The sequence below is a fragment of the Choloepus didactylus genome, chromosome X (genome assembly GCF_015220235.1).
Source record: "Choloepus didactylus isolate mChoDid1 chromosome X, mChoDid1.pri, whole genome shotgun sequence".
Classification (NCBI taxonomy): Eukaryota; Metazoa; Chordata; class Mammalia; order Pilosa; family Megalonychidae; genus Choloepus; species Choloepus didactylus.
Genome location: NC_051334.1, coordinates 107,206,865 through 107,225,573, shown reverse-complemented (window position 1 = coordinate 107,225,573; position 18,709 = coordinate 107,206,865). Strand labels below are relative to the sequence as shown.

Genomic DNA, 18,709 nt, shown 5'->3' with positions numbered 1-18,709 from the left:
CTTTCAGTTTCTTTGTGTCCCTGTGTCTAAGATGAGTCTCTTGTATGCAACATATTGATGGTTCATTTTTTTTGATCCATTCTGCGAATCTATATCTTTTAATTGTGGAGTTTAATCCATTTACATTCAACGTTATAACCGTGAAGGCATTTCTTGAATCAGCCATCTTATCCTTTGGTTTATGTTTGTCATATTTTTCCCCTCTGTCTATTAATATCCTTTATTGTACCCATACCGAATCTCTTTAGTACTGAACCTTTCTCCAAGTCTCTCTGTCCTTTCTTTGTTTCTCTGTCTGTAGGGCTCCCTTGAGTATCTCCAGTAGGGCAGGTCTCTTGTTAGCAAATTCGCTCAGCATTTGTTTGTCTGTGAAAAATTTAAGCTCTCCCTCAAATTTGAAGGAGAGCTTTGCTGGATAAAGTATTCTTGGCTGGAAATTTTTCTCACTCAGAATTTTAAATATATCGTGCCACTGCCTTCGTGCCTCCATGGTGGCTGCTGAGTAGTCACTACTTAGTCTTATGCTGTTTCCTTTCTATGTGGTGAATTGCTTTTCTCTTGCTGCTTTCAGAACTTGCTCCTTCTCTTCTGTGTTTGATAGTGTGATCAGTATATGTCTCGGAGTGGGTTTATTTGGATTTATTCTATTTGGACCTCACTGAGCATTTATGATTTGTGTATTTATGTTGTTTAGAAGATTTGGGAAGTTTTCCCCAACAATTTCTTTGAATACTCTTCCTAGACCTTTACCCTTTTCTTCCCCTTCTGGGACACCAATGAGTCTTACATTTGGACGTTTCATATTATCTATCATATCCCTGAGGTCCATTTCGATCTTTTCAATTTTTTTCCCCTTTCTTTTATGCTTTCATTTTCCATTCTGTCATCTTCGAGGTCACTGATTCGTTGTTCAACTTCCTCTAGTCTTGTGCTATGAGTGTCCAGAATCTTTTTAATTTGGTCAACAGTTTCTTTAATTTCCATAAGATCATCCATTTTTTTATTTAGTCTTGCAATGTCTTCTTTATGCTCTTCTAGGGTCTTCTTGATTTCCTTTATCTCCCGTACTATGGTCTCATTGTTCATCTTTAGTTCTTTGAGTAGCTGCTCTAGATGCTGTGTCTCTTCTGGTCTTTTGATTTGGGTGCTTGGGCTTGGGTTATCCATATCGTCTGGTTTTTTCATATGCTTTATAATTTTCTGTTGTTTTTGGCCTCGTGGCATTTGCTGAACTTGATAGGGTTCTTTTAGGATTTGTAGACCAATTGAAGTCCTTATCTCTAATTTATCAGATCTACAGCTTCGTGGAGTACACTTTCTCTAACTAACCAGCAGGTGGCATCCACGAGCCACCTGTTCTCCACAAGCCAGTTCTCCCCTGCTTAGCCTTTTTGGTGAGTGGGGGAGTGAGTCTTGTGGGGTCCAATTGGTGTACCAAGCTTGCGTGTGTAGTTGGTGTTGCCTGCCCTGTATATGGGGCGTGTTTCTGGGCAGTCAGGGAGGGGGGGGTGGCTCTAACAATCAAATCTCCCTGGTGATCCTAGAGTTTTAAAGCTGCTGCAATACTCTAATCCTTCAGTTCAGTCCTGCCACAGTTTGTCTCTGCCACTGACCCACAAGTCCTTGGTATTGGCGTATGGCTCCTGAGACTTGCAAGTGGGCCCCTCTTCCAGGCCGTGCACCCCGGGTCCTCTGTTGAGGGATGACTGTGCTATGTCACAGGTGAGTGCCGTCCCCCCAGGGCAGTTCTGGGCTGCTGGGCTGTGTAGGGAGGCTCCCAGTCTGCTCAAATGATGGCTGAATGGGGCTTTGTTAATTCACACTGCTCCACCTTCCCAACTCTGGGACAATCAGCTGAGGTTGCAGGGAAGGCTAATGTCCACGCCCAGTTTTGTGGTGTGTGCCTGTTATTTGAAGCACTTCCGTCACACTGGGTTGTCTGGGGCAGTTCTGGGCTATGGGGCTGGCGATGGGCAGGAGTGTTTCCTGTCCACCAGGATGATGGCTGTGAGCGGACACCCCCCTTTTCTTGGGAAGTTGTGGTGTTTAGTGAATTTTCTCAGCCACTGGATTATTGCGTTTTGTCTCAGAGCTCTCCTAGTTCTGCTCTTGACTTGACCTGCCCAATAGCAAGTCTTTGAAGCTTTCTGTATTGGGCTTCTTAGAGTAATTGTTTTAGAAAAAGAAAAAAGGATTAAAAAAAAAAAAAAACAAAAAACAAAAAAAAACAACAACAACAAAAAAACCGGGCCCTCCTCAGAGATCTAATGGGTTATTGAAATGCTAAGAGACAAAGCAACCAGGGCCATTAAGGAAAGGTCCACAGGGCAGAGAGATCAGCTTTTCTTCGGGATTTGCATATGCGCCTCAGGGCCCTTCCCCTTTCTATGTTCACCAGAACTCCAAAAATCCTCCGCTTTTATTTTGGAGTTTTTCGTGTTGTTTTTTTTCTATGCCTGTCTCCTCTCTGCTGGGCTGGCTGCTCTCAGATTCTCTGGTGTCTGGTCTCAGTCTATCTATGGTTGGAGTTTGAATCAGTAGAATGAGTCTCCGATAAGGGCTGCCACTGCAGTTCTCCCTTCTCCTTCCCGGAGCTGACAGTCCCTCCTCCCCTGGGACTGAGCCTGGCAGGGAGGGGCGCGGGTCCCCTGGCCGCAAAAACTTACAGATTTCGCTGATCTCAGCAGTTCGACGTTTTCATGAGTGTTGTATGAAGTATGCCCAAAGTCAGATTGCTCTGTGGTGTCCAGTCCACGCAGTTCCTGGCTTTCTACCTACTTTCCTGGAGGAGTAACTAAAACATACAGCTCACCAGTCTGCCATCTTGCCCCGCCACCAATCTGTACAATAATGTTTATAGGAACATAATTCACAATAGCCAAAAGGTAGAAACAACCCACAAGTGACCATCAACATATGAATGGATAAATGAAAGGTAGAATACACAATGGAATATTATTCAACCATAAAAAGAAATGAAGTCCTGATACATACTACAATATGGATGAACCTTGAAGACATCATGTTGAGTGAAATAAGCCAGACATAAAATGGCAAAATTGTATCATTTCAGTTATATGCAATACCTAGAATAAGCAAATTCAATGGAGATAGAAAGTATAGGTTACCAGGAGCTGGGCACAGGGGGAAGGTATGTGGAGTTATTGCTTAATTGGCACAGAGTTTCTTTTGGGGTAATAGGAAAGTTTTGGTAATGGATTGTGTTGATGGTAGCACAATATTGTGAATATAATTAATATCACTGAATTGCATATGTGAAAGTGGATAAAAATGGGAAATTTTGTGTTTATAGATATATTAGTACAATAAAATATTTTTAAATATTGCAAAATGTATGTAACTTCATGCATCTATATTATATTCAACAACTGAATGCCCAAAGTTCTTTTAGAAATCTCATGCAGACATAAGAATTATGGTCTATATATAAGTAAATGCATATTTTATTGGTGTGTATACATTTCCTGAAGGGATTATACCTATATGGAAATAATTCTTCATGTATTAATTGAAAAGATGCTATTCTATCTTCAATTAAGCATTTGTTAATGTTAAAATGAATGCAGATATGACAATAGTATGCAGAAAAATCTATGATTTCAGTGTGCGATATCTGCAATGATTTTTAAAATTATTTTCCATTCTCGTTTGGAATAATCTTTACTCTTTTATTTGTAGAAGTATCATGCAAACACTAATGAAAAATGGACAAATGATATATATATATGTATGTATATATATATGCAACAAACAAAAGAGGAAAGAACAATAACAACAGTAATAGTAGTCAATGCCACAACCATCATCAAAATCAACTTTTATTAAATATCTGCTCTGTGCCTGGAAATTATTTAATTTTTATACCACTTTGTACAGTAGATATTAGCATCATCATTTTACAAGTGAGGAAGCTAATAAACAGGAAAACTGAGTAATTTCTCAAAGGTTACATAGCTAGAAATGAAAAGATGCTCAACTTCACCAGTAGTAATCATGGAAATGCAAATGAAAACAACCTATGAAATCACCCTTCATTTCACTGTCAACAAATTAGAAATAACAACAACAACAAAAAGCATTGATAAGGATGTGGAGAAATGAGAATTTGATTATGCCACCAGTGGCAGTAGAAATTAGGACAACATCTTTAAAGAAACATTTACTAACATCTAATACATGTGAAGGTGTGTTTACTAGAAATATAACCCAACATTTCCACTTTTAGAAGTCAAATGGCCAAAAGAAACAAGGATGTTCACTGCAGCACTGTTTATAAAAGTACAAAAATTGGAAACAACACACATGCCCAGAGATTCTGGAAGGGATAAAAAACATGTGGCATATTAATATAATGGAATAATTTCCAGCAGTTAAAGTGACTGTACTATAGTTAAATATTTCAACAAGGATAGACCCCAAATACAATTCTGAATGGAAAAAGTAACAGTGGTGGAAAATAGTACACACAATACAACATAATTCATCTAAATAAAAAATAAAACACATAGTTTATATATAGTATAAGACTCATATTATTTATAGATAAGCATATATGTAGCAAAATTATAAAAACATGGAATAGATACTCAAGAAATTCATGATGGTGTTTGCCTTGGGGAAGGAAAGTGATACTGGAAAGGTGGATCCTTGGAAACTTCAACTTTACCTATAATGTTTTATTTCTTTAAAAGCAAAGATCTGAGGCAAATGTGACTAAATGTTAGTATTTGTTCATTCTGGGTGTTTGGTACAGGACTGTGATATTAGCCTTTGCAATTTTCCATTTTTTCAACATAAAAATAAAAATCATGTGACTAAATTGCATAACTATATCCATCCCTTTTACAGTTTATAAACTGCTAGCCTAGGAAATTCCAAGGATGAGGTGGAGACAGGAATTAGAAACAATTTAAAAGAGAATAATAATAATTTTAAAAAACAGTTAAACTTTAATCAGTTTGGTAAGCAACCATGATTTTGTTTTTTATTGATTTTTAGTCTATTTTCTAAGGAATAACACATTTGCTTACCTAATCTTGACAGGGAAAACTGATGCAAATATGCAGTGAGAGAGCATTTCTGTCTTCTCTTACATGCTACATACCACAGCTGTGAAACTTGTACTTTCCACATTACCTACAGCCGCACACTAACTAAGGCATTCCCCCAGAATGGTAGATTTCATTCTGACACCTGCATAGTACCTCAAGCAATAGGAATGGCATTACCAGGAGTGTTCCCAAAGTTTAGAGAATATTAAACAAGACTAATGGTTCTAACGGTGGGAATTGCACACACATACTCTGTAATGATTTCCTAATTAAGGAACAAAACTTACTGGTTGTGGTTTATACGAGAACCACCTCCCCTGCCCTCCCACCCCCAAATCAAGAAGCACATGTTACTCCAAATTAACATCTGCATACCTAATATACTTGTACACCTATTCATTAAACCAATTACTGAACATTGCTAAATGTCACCAGAACACTACGTTTAACAATGTGCATAGATAATGTTGTATATTTCCAAATGGGCCTCAATAACTCCGCAGGTAATATATATTTTAGGAAGGACAAATAAAACTGTCTTAAAGGTTATAGGAAAGAATTTCCCTCGCTTAAAGTCATGATTTAAATACTGAAACTGAAGTAGAGTTCTTACCTCAACCTAGCATTTGACAAATGAGATAGTTGGTTATTCCTATTAACCTTTAACCTACATGAAGTACCTTATTCAAAGTATAGCAATCCCCTTTACCCACAGGTTGTCTGTAGCTTTGCAAGTATAGAACTGATGTTTTTCTAGCCCATACCAGACACTCAGAGAACTGCATATTATGTTAAATTTCATAATTCATAAGTCAGTGAGTCTAGCACTAAACCCCAAATTGCTGAATGGGTCAAATAAAGAGGAGTACTAAGAAAAGCATAGCACTCAGAATTGTGATGCTAAAACCCAGTACAATTAAGCTAATAGGACATTTCTTGTTGAGAATATAGTTTGGGTATTCATCACACCCAGACTTTTCTATTTTAATATGGTCCATCTCATACTGGTGCAAATCCTACATATAATTTAATTTAATGCTGAATGCAGTTAACCTTGCTGAGCAAGACTCATCAAAATAAAACCCTGAAATATTTGTAGCCTGGTTCTCAACTTGACAATATAGGATACTTCTGTCTAAGGTTTCAAATATATATCTGAGCAAGCCTAGAAGGTCAGTGTTGTGGGTCCTGCTAAGGGTTTATTCAAATGAAGAACCACTGGGAAATTATTTATCTTATAAGAAACTATTTTGCTAGTTCCTTTTTATCTCCTGAACTGTCTGATAAAGTCTCTCAAATTTAGCATATCCCAAACCAAACTCCTAATCTTATCCCTAAGCCTACTTCTCCCACAGTCTTTTCAATTTAAACAAATGGCAACTCATTCCTTCAATTTGGTCAAGCAAAAAAACTACTATTCAGTCATCCATGACTCTCAAAGACCACATGCAACTCTTCAGCAAATCAAGTATTTGATCGCTTCTCATCACCTTCACTTCTACCTAAGTGTTTCAATCCCTCATCATTTCTAGTTGGTTATTGCCTCATCTTTGGTCCCCCTTTTGCCTTTGTACCTCTTCATTCTATCCTGTCAATTAATTAACATTATTGCTCTGTTCAAATGACTTCCCATCTTATTCAAAGTAAAAGCCAAACTTTACAATAGCCTGACGCCCTAATTCATTTCACACCCACTCCTTGGCTAGTCTGACCTCATCCTCCTACTATTTTTCTCTCATTTACTCTACTCCAGCCACACTGGCTCCCTTACTGTTCTTCAAATATACCAGACCAACTCCCAGAGCAGAGCTTTTGTACTTGCTGGACTATGTTCTCCAGATCTTTGCCCATTTCTTTCACATCTTTGTTCAATGTCACTTCCTCAGAGACCTTTTCTAACTACGTGATTCAAAATTGCAACCTTCCCTCTTGGCACTACTTTTGCCCTTTCTCTGCTTCAATTTTCTCCATACCACTTATGGCCATCTAACATAATAAATTTCTTATTTATTTGTTTATTGTCTATACCTTCCACCAAAATGTAAGCTCCATGAAAAACAGGGATTTGTGACTGTTTTGTCCACTCTTCTATACTAGCACATAGAAGAGTGTCTGGAAAAGAATAAGCCCTCCAATTATATTGAAACTTATCCTACATATATATTCTTACTTATGCAAAATGATTTGGGTAATAAGGTTATGCATTCCAGTGTTCACCATAGGAAATGATTATGTTCATCAGAGACAGATTTAATAAATTATGATACATTGTGTATTGTTTACAATAGCAAAAGATTTGAAACAACATCAGGCCCATCAATAGAAGACTGCTTAGTGGACTACTCAATCCACTAATGGACTACTCTAGTGCTATATCAATGATCAAGGAAGCTCTTAATGTAAGGACATAGAATGATTTCAATAAATATTAAGTGGGAAAAAAGATGTACAAGATTGTGCAATGTATATGAAAATTTATGAAAAAAGGAGGGCAGGATATTTACATGTATTGCTGGTGTATGCATAAAATATTTCTTGGAGAATATACAATAAATTGATCACATTAGTAACTTCATAGGGAGGGAACTGAGTAGCTGGGGGGGCAGGGGTAAGAGGGTGACATTTCACTCTATATTATATGTGCCTCTTGAATTTTGAACCATGTATTTATATTTATCTATTCAGAAATAAATATTAAAAGCCCCCCAAAATAAATGAAAGGATGGTATCAATAAAATGTCTCTAACACATGAATACATAGGGTAGAAATGCCCTGTAACACAAGCCGCCCACTTGAGATCGCATAAGAGGAACACAGCCCAGGCTACCGAGCAGCATCGTCAACAATCAGAGCAGAGGAGGAGCAAAATGACACTCACCAAATAGTTGCCTAGCCCCAGAGGCATGTTGGAATATATAAGTGAAACTGAAATAAGCAAAATTTTAACACCATACTTACATGTTATAAGCGGTGGAAGGTGTGGGGTAAAGATTCACCACTTTCAACATGCCTAATGAACCCATCCTCTTTGCAACTGTATTACGTTTGATACCCGTATTTCTTATCACTAGTATTGACACATTGGTTTTCATAGTCCCCATTTATGATTTACAAAAGTAAGTTAAATTGCAATAAAAATATTAAAATAACTGCACAAACATTTGCTGTAAAGACAAAAATAGAAATGCTATGAAAACAGAACTGTTGGTTGGTGGACAGCACTATCATGTCTGTAAAAATGCCTGAATTTAAAGAATTAAAGGCAATTTAAGAGTTCCAATGAGTTATAATGTCTGCAAAGGAAACTTTGAAAGTTAAATACCCAAAAGTCAAGGACAACCTAGACATTACATATACTAGTGAGCCTCCTGGAGAATTCCCAAACTAGTTGCAGAGAATTAGAGGACTATAGTTCCTGTAATTGAAGGCAGAGATCAATTCAGGTATATTGTTCATGTAATAGATTCTCTGGTTTTATTTCCATCCCCAGACTCATATGACTTAGAAAAAAATTGTTATACATAATGATTACAAGGGTATACATACCAATAACACAAGGATCTTCACTGTATGGATTCTCCTAACAGCCTTGCAAGGCAGGTATTTTTATTCCTTTTTCACAAACTGGGAAACTGAATTCCCCCAGAGACTTGCCAAAGACCACAGAGAGAAGTTAAATGGCAGAGTTGGGATCCAACCATCACCAAAACGTCTGCCCCACAAAACTACAAAGACAATGGCATTTGGGGGACACAAAATGACATTATCTTTCCAAATACAAAATACATCCATCCCACAACAACATCACAGAAACTTACATCATCTCAGTAACAATAGTCAAGTACAAAATCCCATCAAAATCAATTTAGGCATGGTCAGTCCTAAGGCACAATTCCCCTCTAGCTTTGGATCTGTGGAGTTAGAAGAAGTTATATGCTTCCAACATACAAAGGAGGGACATTCATAGGATAAACATTTCCATTGCCATAAGGAGAAACAGTAAGGAAAACAGGGTTAACAGGAGCAAAACAGTTCCTAAAACCTGCAGGACAAACTCCATTAGATTTCAAAGTCTGAGAGTCATTTACAGAACAATGTTGCATCCTTGGGGCTTGAGAGAGCGGGAGCCTAACCCTTCTTAAGGGCCTTTTCGGCAGCCCTTTCCTCTCCAAATGCTTAGGTGAGTGCTCCAACATATCCACACATTGGGGAGACCACCTTCTTGGCCCCACCCTCCTCAAACATCGGGGCAGCTCCCGGATTCCCTTCCATCTCCGGGGCACACGCTCAACCCCTTCAGAACAGTGGGGTGGCAGCCAGGCTCTCCCCAATTCCCTGGGAATATGCTCCGCCCTCTTTGGGACCTCAGATGGCAAAACTCTTCCAGAGCATCGAGGCGGAAAGCCCGCCCTCGACCTCCAGGGCAAACGCACCCTTTCCATGCATGTGGGCTGCTCCGCTCTCCCAGCCCGAGACCTCCTGACTCCAGACCTCAACCTCCATGGCTCTGTCTCTGAAGAGATTTTTCCTTTAATTGTTTCCTTGTCTGTCTCTTCCAGTCCAGACCGGCAATGGCTCTGCCTATAAAGATCTCGCAAAAATTCTGTTGGCTTTGCATGAAGCACACAGGGGTCAAAGCCATTAGACAATAGGACTTTCCACAAATCCTTTCTGGATAATTCCATCTCCAATCTTGGCTTGTACTGAAATGGCGGCTGGGTTCCGTGTTTGGTTACATCCTCATGTTGGGCTATAGCCTCAGGGATTCCACCCCCTGGAAGCCTGTAATTTTCCAAGCGATCAGCTTCTGGTCTCTTTGAACCCAAGAGTTCAGTTCTAAGTTTATCTCTTTCCACTCGCATTTTACTATAAGCTACAAGGAGAAGCCAGGGTACATCCTCCACATGTAGTCTGGAGATCTCCTCAGCTAAGTATTCTAGGTTGTCGCTTTCAAATTCTTCCTTCCATCCAACACCAGGACTCAATTTTGCCAAATTCTCTGCCACTTTAAAACAAGGATCACCTTTCTTCCAGTTTACAACAACACATTCACCATTTCTGTTCAAGACCTCATCAGAAGTATCTTTAGAGTCCGTATTTCCACAAACAGTCTCTTTAAAGCAGTTTTGGCCTTTTCTATCAAGCTCCTCATAATTCTTCCAGAATCTTCCCCTTATAAATTTGAAAAGCCGTTCCAACATGTTTGGTATTTGCAGACTCAGCAGCAAAAGCACCCCACTTCTCTGGTACCAAAATCTGTTCTAGTTTGCTAATGCTGTGGAATGCAAAACACCAGAGATGGATTGGCTTTTATAAAAAGGGGGTTTATTTGGCTACACAGTTACAGTCTTAAGGCCATAAAGTGTCAAAGGTAACACATCAGTTATCAGGTACCTTCACTGGAGGATGGCCAATGGCATCCGGAAAACCTCTGTTAGCTGGGAAGGCACATGGCTGGCATCTGCTCCAAAGTTCTGGTTTCAAAATGGCTTTCTCCCAGGACGTTCCTCTCTAGCAAGCTTGCTTCTCTTCAGAACGTCACTCACAGCTGCACTCAGTTCCCTCCCCCCGAGTCAGCTCATTTATATAGCTCCATCGATCAAGGCCCACCCTGAATGGGCAGGGCCAAGCCTCCATGGGAACATCCCATCAGAATCATTACCCACAGCTGGGTGGGGCACATTCCAGGCAAATCCAACCATCACCAAAACGTCTGCCCCACAAAACTACAAAGACAATGGCATTTGGGGAACACAATACATTCAAACAGGCACAGTGTTCATATAATCAAACACATTTATATCCTATGTGTTTTTTAAATGAGGTAATGTGTCAATCCTACAGGGACCAACTATTTGATCCCAAATGGTAATTGTCTCTTATTTTATTTCCCATATATTCTCATATGATTTTGTCATATGTAAAATGATTGTAAAAGCAAATCAGTCTTAATAAAGTAATAAAATTAGGTCTCTTAGAATGAGAGCTCATAAGGAGCTAAAATGTTTGGTAATGTTTCACTGGAGATATGCTGGTTTATGATAAAACGAAAAACTAGTTGTATTAAAAAATGCATAAATCAGAACTTTGAATTTCATATAATACATTTCTATTTTATGCACATAAAAATATTACTGAGTATCTCAATTTGGCTGGTTGCTGGCTGAGCTCAATAGGAAACAACCAGAGTTACATTGTCTTTGTTTTTCCCATTCAGATTCCAACTGATTTCAATTTTATTTTTCAGCAGTAATTTTCTTTAGTTCAGAAACCACATCAGTGTATCCTGTTGAAGACAATCGAAGCATTAGGAAAATTTTGAGAAGTGTAGGAGAGGAAATACCTGAACTTTTCATTTCTTTCTTTTTTTCTCAAACCAAGTTTTGTCTGTTGGTGACTTTCTATTTTAAAGCAGAAAACCAATATTTGAGGCTATTTTGGAAATGCAAAAAGACAAGCTAAGAATAGAATTCAAATATGCTCAAAGTTCTCCTGTTCTTGAGACAGAGCAACAACTCATGAGCTTATTCCTTCTCAATTTGCCATTCTTTGTTATACTACTAAGCTTCTTGGAAGAATGCTTAATATCAACTCCCTATCTTTCCCTCCTATTCTTTTATCTACTTATAATCTAGATTCTAACACACCCAATACCTACTGAATCAGAATGTTAGAATCTCTATAGGTAGGTCCCAGGGACCAGTACCTCTTAAAAGCTCCCCAAAGAAGCTAAGCTCACTTATAATTGTGCCTAAGAGTCACCCCCAGAGAACCTCTTTTGTTGCTCAGATGTGGCCTCTCTCAGCCAACCTGAGAATAAACTCAATACCCTTGCCTCTAAGTGAAACATGATGCTCAGGTGTGTAAGTCTCCCTGGCAATGTGGGACATGACTCCCTGGCCCTGGCACTGTGGGATTGAGAATGCCTTCTTGACCAAAAGGGGGAAATGAAATGAAACAAAATAAAGTTTCAGTGGTGAGATTTCAAATCGAGTCGAGAGATCATTCTGGAGGGTATTCTTATGCATTATATAGATATTCATTTCTAGTTTCTAGTGTACTAGAATAGCTAGAAGGAAATACCTGAATCTGTTGAACTGTAATTCAGTAGACTAGATTCTTGATGAAGATTGTAAAACTATATAGCTTTTATCACGTGACCATGTGATTGTGAAAACCTTGTGACTGACACTCCCTTTATCCAGTATATGGACAGATGAGTAATAAAATAAAGACAAAAAATATATAAATAATAGGGGGAGATAAGGGGTATAGGATGTTTTGGCTGTACTTTTTTATTTTTTTTATTTTGAAGTAATGAAAATGTTCTATAATTGACTGGAGTGATGAATGTCCAACTGTATGATGATACTAGGAGCCACTGATTGACTTTTGGATGGATTTTATGGCATGTGAATATACCTCAAAAAACGGCATTTAACAAAAAGCCAAAAAATAAAAAAAAATTAAAAAGCTTCCCAAGTAATTCCAGATATTAGCAAGGTTTGGAACAACTGTTCTATATAGCACATAACACAAAACTCTGTAATAGCTCAATAAATACTCTCCAAACTGAAAAGCTCAAATACCATCAATAATAACTGATGGAAACCTTGTTTGTGATTTCTTTGAAATATCAGAATTGAAGGCTGAAGGCAATATTTGGTCAACAACTGGGCATATAGTAGTGACAAGTAATGAGATTTTAAGAAGAAGCAAAGGATCCTTGAGGCATATTTGACTTATTTTTAAGTGAATTATCAACTAGACATATCCTTAAGGGTGAGGATCTTGTCATATATTCTTATAATATATCACTCTGCTAGGTATATAGAACTTTTAGAATAAATAAGAATGTTTTATATACATTAATTAAAACAGCATACATAATAAAGGTTAAATGGAATATTGGATACCATCATCTCTCTCTTTTACAGAAAGAGTAATTGCAAGGCTAGAAGAGAAGAAAAGAGAAAGAAAAACTACTGATTTGTTATTGAAAAGGAAAGGGAAAGGTAGTTGAAGAATGGGTTTATCCTTGCTTGATGTAAACATGGTGCTATTTTACAAGGTCAATAGTAAACAACCAGGGAGGGTAAGGACTTGGAATATGAAAAATAGGAAGAGATAAACATTCTATTCGATAAAAACTGGAGTCTTCAAAAAAGGGAAAATTTAGCTTAACCAAAACCCAGAGTTGAACTAGACAAAATGCCAAGCAAGCACACTGTAGCTTGGCTTCAATTCCTTTGTATGCCACGTAGCCATTTTAAACTTTGTGTGCCTTAGACCAATAGATCTCAGTCACCAATTTCTAGTGAAAGTAAATATTCCTAAATAGAATACTCAGTTTTATGTCACGTCATTTTCAGTTATATCCCTAACTAGTAGCATGTTGATTCTACCTGTAAGCCATGAGGATACTAATAACCTGAGTTCAACATGTAAGCTATTTATCGAAGTAAATGGAGTCACCTCACATGAAACCTATTCAATAGGTGCCTTCCATTTGATATTGAGAAATTGATAACCACAAATTGGGCTATGTGTTTGGGTGTGGGTATTGGTGTATGCATCAATAAATACATTATAGTCAGGTGGCTTCAGATTAACAATGAGTTTCCATGAGGTATTTTATTCTAGTAAATACCACAAACACTTTTGGTTGTTTTAAAGAACACTAAAAAATATATATGCTTAGATGAGGGCCCAGGTATGAGGAATTCACTCTCCTGTGAGACCCACCTTTTGATAATACTATATTCAGTGGTATAGAGTATTTTTAACATAACTGCAAAAAGATGTAATATGGTACAAGAACATAAGCCTAATCATTTCTTGTAGAAAAATTTGTACCTTTTATTAATTTTTGAGGCCAAGAGGTAGACAATAGAGGGCCCCTGTATTGTATAAAAAGCATATATAAGATGAAAATAATGTTTTAAGCTTAAACACTAAATCTTAGGGCCAAGTAAAACTAAAAAGTACTCTGCATCCTCCACGGATTACCCGACAAATCCTTACTAATTTTCTGAAATCTGTAGAATGCAGACAGAAGCATTACCATATAGAGTAAAATGCATCTCATAAAAATCAGAATGAAACCTGCATTATGTTTTTTTTTAAATCAGAAATCCCTCAAATTGAAGGTTGTGCTAGTTTGAATGCATTATGTTCTCCCAAACGCCATTATCTTTATTTTTTTTATTTTGAAATAAACTCAAAGTTATAGGAACAGTTGCAAAGACAATACAAACCCCATACACAGAACTCCAGCATTCCCTGACCCCCCTCCCGATAGCCCAATCCACCAACTTTAACATGCTGTCACATTGTTATTTCTTTCCCTCCCTCCCTCCCAATCTGTCATCCATCATCTATTGCTCTGTCTTCTGAACATACGAGAGCTAGCTGCACACATCCTTGAACAAACACTATAATTCACATATACAATTCCCATGAACAAGAACATTCTTTTATGCAATCCCACTAAGCGCAGCTAAGAAGTACAAGAAATTCAACAATGATACAAAGCTTACATTCTATATTTCCTTTTCCTTATGTCTCAACTGTGTCCCTTTGAGGCTCCTGTCCTCCATCCTCCAATCCCATCCAGGTTCATCCTTGGCATTCAATTGTCATCTATTTAGACTGTCTTTTTTTTTTTTTCAATTGTGGAAACATATATACAGCCTAAATCTTCTCATTCCACCCCCTCCCTAGCATTCTATTAGTGGGATTAATCACCTTTAGAATATTGTAATGCTCTTTCCCACCACCCATTACTAGAAATTTCCCTTCACCTCAAACAGCAACCCTACACTCATTTCTTAACTCCCCATTGCCCCTTCCCCCATTTCTCTTAACCCATACTCTACTTTTTATCTCTATGGTCATATTCTCTGATAATTTCTGTGTTTACTGTGGGGGTTAAAACTAAACTCTTAAATCCATAACAATCTTGTTTTTCTTCGATACCACCTTCACTTCAATAGGATATAGAAACTATGTTCCTATACTCCTCCATTCCCCCACCTTTATATAGTTGTCTAAAATTACATATTTTACGTTGAGTTCAAAACCACTGATTTGTCATTAAAGTCTGTGTATTTTATATCATGTAGGAAGTAAATAGTGGAGTTACAATTCAAAAATTATTGACTTCTATTTGTATTCCATTGTGGTTGGAGAATGTGCTTTGAGTATAGCCAATTTTTTTTTTTTATTTATTTATTGAGGCTTGTTTTATGTCCCAGCTTATGGTCTATTATGGAGAAAGATCCGTGATCACTAGAGAAAAATGAGTGTCCTGGTGATTTGGGATGTAAGGTTCTATACATGTCTGTTAAAATTCTCTATATCTCTTTCTCCTTTCTCTGTTTCTCTGTTGGTAGGGCTCCCTGTAGTATCTGAAGTAGGGCAGGTCTTCTATTGGCAAACTCTCTCAGCATATGTTTGTCTGTGAAAAATTTAAGCTCTCCCTCAAATTTGAAGGAGAGTTTTGCTGGATAAAGTATTCTTGGTTGGAAATTTTTCTCTCTCAGAATTTTAAATATGTCATGCCACTGCCTTCTCGCCTCCGTGGTGGCCGCTGAGTAGTCACTACTTAGTCTTATATTGTTTCCTTTGTATGTGGTGAATTGCTTTTCTCTTGCTGCTTTCAGAACTTGCTCCTTCTCTTCAGTATTTGACAGTGTGATCAGAATATGTCTCGGAGTGGGTTTATTTGGATTTATTCTATTTGGAGTTCGCTGGGCATTAATGCTTTGTGTATTTATATTGTGTAGAAGGTCAGGGAAGTTTTCCCCAAACAATTTCTTTGAATACTCTTTCTAGACCTTCACCCTTCTCTTCCCCTTCTGGGACACCAATGAGTCTTAAGTTTGGACGTTTTATTTTATCTATCATATCCCTGAGATCCATTTCGATTTTTTCGATTTTTTCGATTTTTTTCTCCATTCTTTCTTTTGTTCTTTCACTTGCTGTTCTGTGGACTTCTAGGACACTGAGACATTGCTCAGCTTCCTCTAATCTTGTATTGTGAATATCCAGAGTCTTTTTAATTTGGCCAACACTTTCTTTTATTTCCATAATATCTTCTATTTTTTTATTTACTCTTGCAATGTCTTCTTTATGCTCTTCTGGGGTCTTCTTTATGTCGCTTATATCCTGGGCCATGGTCTTCTTGATGTCCTTTAAATCCTTGGCCATGTTTTCATTCCTCGATTGTAGTTCTTTGATTAATTTTTCCAAGTACTGTGTCTCTTTGATATTTCGATTTGGGCATTTGGAATTGGATTCTCCATATCATCTGGTTTTATCATATGCATTAAGATTTTCTGTTGTTTTTGGCCTCTTGGCATTTGCTTTGCTTGATCGGGTTCTTTCAAGTGGTAAAAAAAAGATACCAATCTAATTTTTCAGAAACACATTTTGGTGGCATACACTTTCTCCAACTAACCAGCAGATGGCATCTGTGAGTCACCTATACCCCTCAAGTCAGTTCTCAACCTTGTCCCCGTGGTGGGTGGGGAAATGATTCTTGTGGGGTTCAGTTGGAGAACTCAGTTTGGGTGTATTGCTGGAGCCATCTGCCCTGAATGTGGGGCGTGTGTCCAGGTGGCCAGGGAGGAAGGGCAGCTTTAATATTCAAATCCCCCAGGTTCCCAGAGATTCAAGCCCGCTGCAAGAGTCTAAGCCTTCATTTCAGTTCAGCCCCAGACCCTCTCTCTCACTTTCCCACAAACCACCGGACTTGGCGTAGCATCCCTGGGTTCTCCGAGCGGGCCCCCTCCCAGCCGTGATCCTCCAGGACCTCTGCCGAGGGAATGCCGTGCTATATCACCAGTGCACGCCATCCCTCAAGGGAAGCCCTGAGCCGCCGGGCCGTGCAGGGGTGCTCTCAGCCTGATGCAAAGATGGCCGAACGGGGCGTCTGAATCCCCCCCCTCCTCACACAGTTCCTTCTTCCCAGCTCCGGGACAACTGGCGGGGCTCTGGGCTGTGGGCATGGCCCTGGGCAGGAGTTTATCCAGCCCTCCAGGGAGCCAGCTGCTAGCCATGGGGTTTCTTTCTGCTTCCGGCTCTCCCCTCCACTCCCCCGGGCCTGAGGGTATCTGCAGCAGGCTATCCTACAGGCCAGACACCGAGAGGCTGGCCCAGCCCCCCTTGCTGTGTTTTACTGCGTGGTTCCCACTGTCGCAACTGCAGCTGCTCCTGGGTTTTCCCTTTTTTTTTTTTTTTTTTTTAAAGAACCAGTCGGTCTCCAAACACCAACCCCTGGCTTCCCCACACCGCCGCGTGGCTGTGGGTCTTCCAGCCAGCTTACTCACTCATTTCAGAATGCAGACTCCCGGTTTTACCAAGTATACAGCCCCTGTGGTACTAGCAGACCTCGTCCAGCTGGCGCATCACTGTAACCGGTATTCTTGGTCACTTTCTGGTTTTTATCTAGTGTTTTTCACGGAGGTGTTTTTTTGCCCTGTCTCACCTAGCCGCCATCTTAGTTTTCTCCCCCATTATCTTTAATGTAATCTTGTGTGGGCAGACCTATCAGTGTTAATTAGATTGTAATTCTTTGCACCCCACGCACTGTGCGTGATGACTCTGACTGGATAATTCCCATGGAGGTGTTGGCCTGCCCATTCAGGGTGGGTCTGAATTAAATTACTGGAGCACTATATAAGATCATACAGAAGGAGCAAGCTGCTACAGCCAAGAGGGACACTTTGAAGAAAGCACAGGAGCTACAGATAAGAGACAGTTTGAAGACGGCCATTGAAAGCTGACTCTTGCTCCGGAGAAGCTAAGAGAGGACAAACACCCCAAGAGCAACTAAGAGTGACATTTTTGAGAAGCTGAAGCCTAGAGAGGAACGTCCTGGGAGAAAGCCATTTTCAAACCAGAACTTTGGAGCCGACGCCAGCCACATGCCTTCCCAGCTAACAGAAGCTTTCTGGACACCATTGGCCATCCTCCAGTGAAGGTACCTTGGACACTTTATGGCCTTAAGACTCTAACTGTGTAACCATATAAACCCCCTCTTATAAAAGCCAATCCACTTCTGGTGTTTTGCATTCCGGTAGCATGAGCAAATAAGAACAAAGGTTCTACCAGAAACTCACTACAGATAAAAGAGAAAGTAATATCCCAGCTAAGAAGCAGTTGCAGAAGCAAATAAATTTGACTGGATCAGGACAGCAACCTGCTGACCCTTTTTCCTAGCAAACTATTTCAAACCTGCTGTGTTCGACATTAGGCTGGCCTTTACTTCACCCCAGTCACTTCAGTGCCATCACTGTGGGGGCTTATCATTGCTTCCATCAAGGCTGCCACCAAAAGTGTGTCTGTGCTTTTAGCCTAGAATGCTTTTTATCTGAACTTAAGCACTTGCTGTAACTACAGAGAGGGAGCATGAAGTCAATACATAAAACTTTGAGCAGAGATGTCATAAAGAAATACAAACAAAATTAAAGGTTTCAAATAGGCTAATAAGCAATGATATATTCATATTTCATACTGGAAAATTATACTAAAATATAAATATGAACTGCAAAGTTACGTGTGACAATCGATGAAGAGCTCAAGACACACTAATATATTTAGTTTTCCATTTACATCTCATGGAACTGATCTG

The 18,709-nt window shown here is 39.0% G+C and overlaps 1 protein-coding gene across 1 annotated transcript in view; it reads right to left on the bottom strand.

Annotated features, from left to right (window-relative positions):
• LOC119522295 (protein diaphanous homolog 2-like) overlaps positions 1–18,328 on the bottom strand; it is a 308,625-nt gene extending 290,297 nt beyond the window's left edge. Inside the window, exon 1 of the mRNA XM_037820855.1 lies at positions 18,313–18,328. Coding sequence (XP_037676783.1) covers positions 18,313–18,328 — 16 coding nt within the window. The remainder of the gene's footprint in view (positions 1–18,312) is intronic.
• Between the last annotated feature and the right edge of the window lie 381 nt (positions 18,329–18,709).